General features: G+C 38.0%; 1 protein-coding gene across 4 annotated transcripts in view; it reads right to left on the bottom strand.

Annotated features, from left to right (window-relative positions):
- LOC107740130 (protocadherin-1-like) overlaps positions 1-10,547 on the bottom strand; it is a 168,434-nt gene that overhangs the window by 25,273 nt on the left and 132,614 nt on the right. Inside the window, exon 5 of one of the 4 annotated variants that reach the window (XM_016552453.1) lies at positions 1,209-1,621. The exons of 2 other annotated variants lie outside the window; for them this stretch is intronic. In XM_016552453.1, coding sequence (XP_016407939.1) covers positions 1,593-1,621 — 29 coding nt within the window. In that variant the 3' untranslated portion in view covers positions 1,209-1,592. Of the gene's footprint in view, positions 1-1,208; positions 1,622-1,644; positions 1,914-10,547 lie in introns of those variants that run through there. One more of the 4 variants, XM_016552452.1, reaches the window with a different exon arrangement.

Raw genomic sequence — 10,547 nt, 5'->3', positions numbered from 1 at the left:
TATATATATATATATATACACACACACACACATATATATATATATTCACACACACATATATATATACACACAGTATATACACAAAATATTTCAGACATATATACAAATAATAATAATAATAATAATAATAATAATAATAACAGTTTGGCCATTTTGTTTATAACACAATGCTATTCATTCATTTTTTTATATTACTGTATACCAGGAAACACATTTTGGATTGACATTTCAGTACTTGTCTTAAAAATAAAGTACTGTGATGACATAAGATGCTCTTACATATACATATGTACAAGTACTCAAATGTCAATCCGAAAACAGCTAGCCTCATGCATTTCAGCTGCTCATCTGACAGTAAAACTATAGACACAGCAAGCGGATGTTGATAAGTCCATTTATTGTACTAAAAATGGCTGAATACAAAGTACATTCACAAGAACAGCACTTTCTGCTAGACTGTCTGCAGAGCCGACAGAATCTCTATTACTGGCTTAATGTAAGTAAATGACTCATGACATTAATCTAGCTTCCCCATCTACTGCTTTTGTAATAATTGTCTCAGACACACAGAGAAGTAAAATCCCATATCTGATCATAAAATAAGTTTTCACATTACGGACGTACTGTCAGGTGTACCATATATTTATATATATTTGATTAATATCATTCAAAGCTAGTTACATATTTACATATGTTCCCCATGTAGACACTTGGGAATGTCAATATCTACAATATTCACATCAATACGTGTTCTCAGTTCAAAGGCAAACGTGTATTTGGTGTCTGTGTTATATTGTGGCACAGTCATTGGTGTGAGGTGAAGACGTCATTGCCTTCAGAGCGAGAGATAGAGAGAGAAAGAAAGAGAGAAAGAGACTGGAATGGAGTTACAGTCACCCAATCTAATTAACAAACACTACTGGCTGACACTTTATGGCACTAAGCTCCATTTGGGTTTGTGAATGCACACGTCTGAAGAAGCCAAAACGGAGATAATGTTCTCATCTAAGAATTTTTTGCTCTCGCTTCTTTTAACTTTTAAGTTTTGCTTTTAAGGGTCTTTTGGAGGGGAGACAAGAATGAGAAAGAGTGAGGAAAATGAAGCGAAGTGCAAAGTCTTCATTTGATTCAACTGCAAAGCAGTCTTTTCCCTTTCTCATAAAACATCCCCTCGTTTTTTTTTTTTTATGGAGCGAGATGAGAAGGACTACGAGTTATGGGAGAAAAATACTGTTGCTGTATTTGATAAGAGGTCAGAGTGCATTATAGAAGAGCCATTAAGTCCTCTTAGGTGATTTTTCAAAAAAAATGTGAATGGGTCTGGCTGTGGCAGAGAAAAGGAGACAGAGAGGAGAAAAGAGAGGAGAGGATATTGAAAAGGAGAGAGAAGGACAGAGGAAAGACATACCTACCAAACCCCGGGTGATTGCAATGATAGTAAGAATCCAACGGGGTTCAAATGGAACAGGAGAAGAAAGGAGGAGGGCAAGTCCATACAAAAGAGTTCATAGCAAAGGGAAGAATTGCACAGCGGAGGAGAGGCAAAAATGGAGATATCACAAATCCATTAGTCCAAATTCCTTGCAGTGTCCTTAGATGAGAGATATCCGCTCCCAAAAAGCTACAGAGAAAAAAACGTCAGGGTGGGGGTGACAAACATCAGAGGACAGATGCCCATTTTCAGTCTGCTTTTCCTTTCCGACTTTGTCCATTTGGTTTTTCTCATTGTTTATGTGCGGAAAAAAAGGTAGTTATATATATTTCAGAGATGAAGAGATATGTGTTATGGCAATCTGTGACAAGAGGCAAGCTCTCCCGCAGAGCAAAAAGAAAAACATTTTGGAAAAAGAAGAACGTTTAAGGCAGTCTTTTTTGGCCGGCCCCCTTCTCTTGGTCAACGCCCGTTACAGCACCTACAAGAGGATAGATACGACTTACTACTCACGTAATGGAACGCAATACATTCCATGCAAAATATTTATAAAAAAAAGAATATATAAATATTAATAGTGCAATTAAAACATATCTTTGGACGAATATGTGTAAACAACAAAAGGTGGTGAGAAGAGCAAGGGGGCAAGACCAAAAACCTGCTCTATCCATTTAAAATGTGGACTTCTGCTCCTTTATAGTTTTTTTTTCTGGCATTTTAACAGTTAATTATTACATTTATTGTGCTGTTATGAACAGTTTTACATTGCAACTGTAAATTCAAGCCATTCATGTCACACAGAGCATGTACAAAACTTTTTTTAGAGGGTATGTTGTCTTTGCAAAGTTCATTCGGAGACTGATTTGAACAAAGCTGCCCCCCCTTAGTCCACACTTGTACAACAGCGCTGCACAGATGGCCATGCTCTCTGTTGTTTTTTGGGGGGCTTTTTTCTCTCTGTTACAATATATAGAATGAATATGTCCAGGAAAAACACAAAACTAAAAAAGTAAAAAGTCCCCAGAAAGTTTCCACACAATCCGCATTACTCATTGCTAAGATACAACGTTGAAATGGACTCGTTTTTTGCACGAAATATAGCAAGAGCATCTAAGATATTTTCCCACTACAGTTCCTGCTGGCCCACGTTGCTTTTACAGCCAATGACTGATCCAGAGGTCTCGCACAATGTTAGGACACAGACTCCTCACGCAGTAGGCACAGCTTGCCTACCGGGTGCAGATCAGCAGGAGAAATGCAACTGACATTTCATCTCATCAGTAGGCAATGAGGCACTGCACAGTAGCAGTTTCAGCCACTGCTTCACTGTACCCTGCTGACACAAACACCAGCTGCTGCAATCTGTCCAGAGACCAGGCCTTACGAATCCTGCATGTCACTAATACAGACACACACTTTTTATCACTGCATTAAAGGCAACGCGCTGGCTTTGTATTCAGGGCTGCCTGCTGCTGACCCATCGTTTTTGATGCGCAGGTGTAAGGTGTGCAAGTTACGTAAGGCAAAGTCTTTTTCATTGATTTTGTGAGATTTATTTAGAAACATTTAAACTTATCTTAAAGAGACAGTTCACCCAAAAATGTACTCACCCTCATGTTGGTCCAAACCTGTATGAATTTCTTTCTTTTGTTGATTACAAAATAATATATTTTGAAGAATATTGGTGATCAAACACTTGACCTCCATAGTATTTTTTTCCATGCTATGGAAGTTAATGGCTACTGTCAACTATTTGGTTTCCAATATCCACTTTTTTTTTCTCTCCTCAACAAACTCCTACAGGTTTTGAACAACTTGAGGTTAAGTAAATGATGACAATTTTCATTTTTGGATGAACTATCTTTCCAGCATAGGGCTCAACAATAAGGAAAGTGTGTCAGTAGGGGTCCAGACATTAATTTTGCCATTAATTGTAACTCTGTCATGACAACTCTTGGAGGGAATGGCATGGCAATGTACATGACAATGTTAATGTGTTTGGTCTTGGCGGAATAGATCTGCTACTCTGCTGCTGCGGCAGAGCAAGTACTGAGACTTGCTACTGCCAATACATCCACAACATGCTGCTGTGAGCATGTAAGAAATATTGCTGCTGCAAATATAACGTACATGAAATAACCCCCATGTAGCATACATGAATCACCTCGTAGCAGATCTATACAGGTGGAGCTGGGGAAGGTGGAGGGTTTCTGAAGCAAGCTGCAACTGCTACGGCAAGCACTAGTCATATATTTGAATGTTGAGCAGCGAGCTCATTGGCTACCGATACAGGAGAGAACCAATCAGCTGTGCCATGTGATAATGATGTCATTAGGTCAGATTGAGTTAGACCTATCGGACTGCACCAACTAGAATTTCATGCCAGAACTGTATTAATCCAGTGAGATTTTTTGTTTGCACAAGGAGTCTGACAACAGCCAGTTCTCCACACAGAGATCTGATCTCATCATCATCCAGACATAATGCCATGAAGAAACAGAACAAACTGAGACAGACTAAATCCAGAAGAACCGTGGCATTGTCTCCAAGATGCTTCAAGAGACCTCCCTGCAAAGCTTCCTGAAAAACTATGTGCAAGTGAACCTAGGGCAAAAGCTGCTTTAAACGCAAAGGATGGTCACACCAAATGTTGATTTAATTGATTTTATAGAAGTTAATTGATAAAGAAAATCTATTTATGCCATTATTTTGATTTTTGTCTGACAACAGCCAGTGCTCCACACAGAGATCTGATCTCTTCATCATCTCATCCAGACATAATGCCATGAAGAAACAGAACAAACTGAGACAGACTAAATCCAGAAGAACCGTGGCATTGTCTCCAAGATGCTTCAAGAGACCTCCCTGCAAAGCTTCCTGAAAAACTATGTGCAAGTGAACCTAGGGCAAAAGCTGCTTTAAACGCAAAGGATGGTCACACCAAATGTTGATTTAATTGATTTTATAGAAGTTAATTGATAAAGAAAATCTATTTATGCCATTATTTTTGACAGCATCGTCATTTTACAGCATTTTTGCACAAGTGCCTACAACTTTTAACAGTACTGTAGCTTTGCAGGTAGGTTTCTTGAAGCATCTTGGAGATGTTGCCACAGTTCTTCTGGATTTAGTCTAAGTTTGTTCTGTTTCTTCATGTCATTCCAGACAGACTGGATGATGATGAGATCAGATCTCTGTGGAGCACTGGCTGTTGTCAGACTCCTTGTGCAAACAAAAATCTCACTGGATTATTACAATTAATGGCATAATGAATGTTTGGAAATGTAAACTGATATCTCCTACTGACACACTAGTAAAGAAACAAGATGTTTCTGCACAACAACAACACCAAAAAAAGAATATGAATACAAGAAATGATATCGTGAACATGATCATACTTCTACTATAAAGGAGTCAAGATGGTTTTACGGGTGCACATGCACATATATACACACAGTCAGTGGTTTATGGCTTCAGGTGCACCCAAAAGGGCTTTTAGTGGCCTTGCTCAAGCTGTTTTCTCAGATCTAAATCACTGAGACAAGAGCCCTTCCCTAATCCTGGTCCTCACCTCTGCCACCTCGACATCTGTCTAAGTGTGTGTATGCAGGCCCGTGAGTGTGTCGGGCAGCATCTGGGCCTAATGAGGCTCACAGCCTGCCACTGCACTCGTTTAGCACCTTCCCATGAGCACCTGCGTCAGAGGTTACCTCCTGACGTGATGTACCCTTGTTGTTCTTGCCACAGGAGCCCTTCCACCCCTCGCAATCCAGTGATTTTCACTGCTAAAATAAGGTTTGATACTAAAGATGGAGTCACCCTGGAGTCATGTGCACAGGGTTTACACTCCAGTCTTCAGAAATGTTACTTAAGTCTGCCTAACTACGATTAGCAACTTTTAGTAGACAGGTACAAAACAAAGTGTTAAAATAAACAACAGAAAAAAAGACAGGAAGAGGAAAAAAAAAAAGGTACACTACCATATACAATACCACAAGAAGTTGCTCACCATGGCTGCATTTATTTGAACAAAAACGCAATACATCAGTAACATTGTGAAATATTATTACAATGTAAAATAACTGTTTTCTATTAAGAGTATTTTAAAATTTAATTACAGGTAAATCACAGGTAACTTGTTCCTGTGATGGTAAAACTGAATTTCAGCAGCCATTACTCCAGTCTTCAGTGTCACATGATCCTTCAGAAATCATTCTCATATGCTGATTTGGCGCTGAAACTTTTCTTATTATTATCAATGTTGAAAACAGTTGTGCTGCTATTTTTTATTTATTTATTTATTTTTTTGTGGAAACTGTGATAATAATATTGGCAATATATTTACAGTACCGTTCAAAAGTAACAAGTATAGGTCAGTAATTATTCATATTATTCATATCGGAGTCAAAAATCAAAAGCACAACATCCACAGCATAAAAATGTGTCTAGTGCAATCAGCATTACTAATAAATAAATAAATAACAACAACTATTATTATTACTATTATTATTATTATTATTATTATATAAGACTCATTGTGTTCTCATATTGTCATTTTTGCTATCCACACATTTGTAACCACCTGGAGTTTAAAAAATAGGCATGCTAAGTGAATTTCTGATGATACATTTTCTTCTAAGATAACAAAGATTTAAAAAAAAAATGTTTGAATTGTGACAGATGTTTTCTTTTGTAGATGGTTTTAAAACAAATCTAAAACATACAAACTGTTCACACCAGTTCCATTAATAAGGATCAGATTATATATTTTATTCTATTCAGTGTTAACTATGTTAAATTGCAGTTCTTAATGATGTTACCATCCAACTGCATTGTATGTTTTATTTACTTGCCAAAGCCTTTTTTTCTTGCACTTGGCAGATGTTAAATTTAGACCCTGGCAACATTGCACACCTTGGTATAAATCTTGTCCTCAGCCTATTAGAATTATTCCAGTGTGCTTTCCAGCCATTTCCCAAAAACAACAACAAAAAAAGAGGACGATTTTGCTCAGTTGGACAACATTACCGTCTATCTGTCTAGTATCTATTATTGAAAGTAATACAGTGATATAAACAACAGTTAACCATCTGCTTACAGTGATCCCTGCACACCCCAGCCAGCTGGTTTAATAAATTACACATCCTAATAAATAATATGGTAAAATTAAAAAAACTCAAATTAAAATTAGCAACTCTTCAAAAGCCCAAAATCAAGGAAGATTCGAGGCCTCCGACCTCGTTCTGATTATTAACAATGACGACTCATGGGGATAATCAACACAGCACTTCTCCCAAAAATATATTGAGCAACCTTTAACAGCAAAAGAGAGTAAAAAGTGTGTTCCGCCACAGGCAGATGGCCACAGTAAGTGGGAGTGTGACTGCTGTCAGCCTGAGCGAGATGCATTTCTCTGTTGTTAGCACTTTAAATAATTGTGCTGAGGCTAGTGATTATTTGCATAAACACCATTCAAACATAGCTCAAGAGCTCTAATCCCACACCAAACAGCGTGAAAAGAGAGAGATAGGGAATACATTGAGACTCAGAGGGAGTGAAGAGAGATTGTAGCGTGATTTGCTTATTTCCAGGCATTCAAATAAGCATGCCGCAAAATAAAGCAAAGCAAATAAAGGGGATAAATTCTCCCCATATTTTTATTTATTTAGCTTTTTTGTTGCCTACCCAGCAAACCAATAACTCTGCCCGAGTTAAAAAAACTAAGTCGTCTGTCAAAAATTGTAATAATGACAATTTCGGATACGGGTCGCCTTTCATTCTCCCTCCTGCTATCTGTCTTTCAGGAGAATAAATGTTGCACTGGCGTCTGCCCGGCAAATGTAATCATACTATCACTGATGCCTCATTGTTTGTTGATGTATTTATTTATCTCTTCCTCCATTTGTTTACTTTCTCAAAGCCATTATTCATGTCATCTAACAATCATAACCGAGCCGCTCATCAGACGGCTGTAAATAAAACCGTCTCTTTCTAACTAGGTGCAAACAAAGTGCGGGCCTCGCAACATCTCCATATCCTCCATTTCGTATCAACAGTTGAATGACTAACTGTGATTTATGGCTGCGGAAGTGTCATGGCAACAGATTTTATGAGACGACGTTGAACAGATTTGAGTCTATAGACAATCTACTGTCTGAGAAATGTTCGGTTTGACAGCAGCGCGACTCTATTTGTTTGCTTTATGACTGGAGTCGGCACCAGGATTTGCTTTAGTGGCCTTGCGATGCCTCAGACAGTCAGCAGCCTCTTGGCTCGGCAAAGATTTCAGAAACTCTGAACTTCATAAAGAAGCTGAGAGACATTCAAGATCCTTCTTTTGTCCAGGCGTATGGCACTTTAGTACATTTTTTCCATACTGTGAAACATACGGCTCTGCGAGAGACATGTTACAGGTAGTGCGGGGGAGGTTTGAGGGTCGACTGCATGAGCACTATTTGTTATTATCTGCACACAGTGAGAAGACAGCGTGGATGCACGTTACACACGTGTGCGTGCCACGGGCCCAGCGTGGCACATTTAAGCATAGTGAGGGTACCTTCTACCAGTGGGAGACAGTATGTGTGTGTCAAAGCTAATATGTGTGTGTATGGACTTGCCTGCCAGAACCCAGTGAGGGTGCCTAGGAAAGGGGATGCACCCTTGGCATCTCACAGGGCACAGCAGCTGTCGTGACGACCGTCAGTCAGAAGCAGTATTTGGACGAGATCAGTTTAAAAAAAAAGTAATTTAAGCTACAAGTATCAGGGGAAATATGTGATTTCATGTACTGCTTTATATGGGATTAAATATGGGTAATTACTAACACTACGCCACGGCTTTGTATGAAAACCCATTTCTGCCACGGTATTAAACATAAATAAATAATAATAATAATAATAAGTAAATGTGACTTCTTATTTCACAATTCTAAAGTTATTTCTTGCAAATGAGAGTTTCTATTGTGAGATAGAAACTCTCGATTTTTAGTTAACATCTCATAATTGTTTTTTTTGTTTTTTTCTCGGAAATGCAAGTTTATAACCCAAATTGGACTTTATTTCTCACAATTCTGAAAGAAAGTTATCAAGTGTGACAGGAGGCAGCATTATTATGTATTATGGCTTTTGCACAACAGTTAAAAGACGTTAAGATTGAGTAACATTGTCAGTTACTTTTTCTGTTTCTGCTCGAAATATTTGGAAATAATGGAAATATTTCCAAATAGCTGCAGCATAATGTATGTTTTTGTATGTGAATTGAATGGCGTTTGGTTGGAACGAATCAGTGTTTTTGAAAGAACTGGTTGATTGAAAGAATCAGTGACTCACTCGTAAAGACAGCCCTTTGCCACCACCTACTGGTGTAATGATGTAATCTGCAAAAAGACTTAAATATTTAAAATAAATATATAAAATAATTGTAATATTTTATTATACATTACATCAAAATGAGGAAAGGAAATGATCATACACTCTCAGAAAAAAAAAAAAGTACAAAACTGTCACTGTCACTGAGGCAGTACCCTCAAAGTTACTAATATATACACTTTGAGTATATAAATATGTACTTTTGAAATAGTAATGTACCATTTCAGGGTAAATAAGGTACATATCAGTGATACGTTTGTTTAATTGTCTTTTTAAATTGGATGACAGCAATATTGGAATCCACAGGTAAAGCTTTGCTCAGAAATGTGCATTTAAGTATACTCAAAATAAATCAGGATTAAAAAAAACAATGACACTCATAAGTCATATAGTGAGGCCTTTTCTCTTCAGCTGAACATAACAAGCACAGAAGTCTGATTATTCAACTCATCCTGCATTAATATTAACTATTAACTATTAACCTTTCAAGGTAAAATAAAATCACTCTAAACCCCAGTGCATATTTTCTCAATAGCATCATAAAGTTGTGTGTGTACTGTTCGTGTATGTGTGGGGGCTGGTTGAGATGGCTCACGGATAGTTCATCCATGAGCGTTCAGCTGTAGCCGCCATGATGTCAGAGGATCTATCCAGCCCAGAGACAAAAGTACTGTGAGTGACTGTTTAGAGATCCAGGCGGCACTGACAATGACTCGGTGAAGGGAGGGGGAAAGATTCTGTAACTGTCGAAGCACCGGATCTGAAAGAGACGTGTCTGACTTAGACTTCTCAGACCGCTGAAGTGTTTCATGCGTTCTTCTTTCATTCCTTCTGCACTTCCTGCCTTGGATTTTCTCAGACGACAGCTCACTCATCAGACTCTGTAAAGAAGTGGCTGATACAATAAAAGCAAGGCTGTCTAATCGTGTGGCCAACTTCGTCTCCATGCCAACGTATGACTATTAATCCTCTTAGCTAGCACTGGGCCTCTTCATCTCTCATGTTTTATGTCTACCTCCCTCTCATCCTTATGCCATCCTCCATTTTTCGTTCCTACGGATTAAACATTTATCGGACAGGGGTTGTTTAAGCTTTATGTTGAGCCAAATGTCAAAACTTTTTTACACTTCTTTCTGAAAAACTTGATTTTAAATGCCTAATTGCAGTGTTGTGTAGTAAAATTGAAATATTAATATATTAATGTCTTTATTTATTAATTCTACTGAGATGTCATGTAACTGTAGCACTGTGATGCATTTCTTTGCTATTAATAAACCAGCGTAGCTCCTGACGACTAACTCTTGAGGCTGTGAACTCTATGCACTGTTTGTCGTCTGAACGTCACTCTGTGCTGGGTTTATCTGTGAGACACACACACACTAACCATGCTTTGCAGCAGAATGTTCTGCTCATATTCCTCACATTCTCTATTTTGTTATATTATTGATCACAGTATCATGTATATGTCTATATTAATCAATAAATTATGGGATGAAACTTAAAGCGTGTTCTCTGTATTATGTAAGAATTCTCTGGGGAGCTGCTGTGTGTGTGTGTGAGAGAGAGAGTGTGAATGTGTGTGTGACCCTGGACCACAAAACCAGTCATAAGGGTCCATTTTTCGAAATTGAGATTTATGCATCATCTAAATGCTGAATAAATAAAAACTTTCGTTTTTTTTATTCAGATATGACGATATTTGGCCGAGATACAACTATTTGAAAATCTGGAATCTGAGGGTGCAAAAA

Source organism: Sinocyclocheilus rhinocerous, unplaced genomic scaffold (assembly GCF_001515625.1).
Source record: "Sinocyclocheilus rhinocerous isolate Xijiao unplaced genomic scaffold, SAMN03320098_v1.1 scaffold584, whole genome shotgun sequence".
NCBI classification, from domain to species: domain Eukaryota; kingdom Metazoa; phylum Chordata; class Actinopteri; order Cypriniformes; family Cyprinidae; genus Sinocyclocheilus; species Sinocyclocheilus rhinocerous.
The sequence above is the reverse complement of the archived record's forward strand: the minus strand, read 5'-3'. Positions and strand labels throughout refer to the sequence as shown.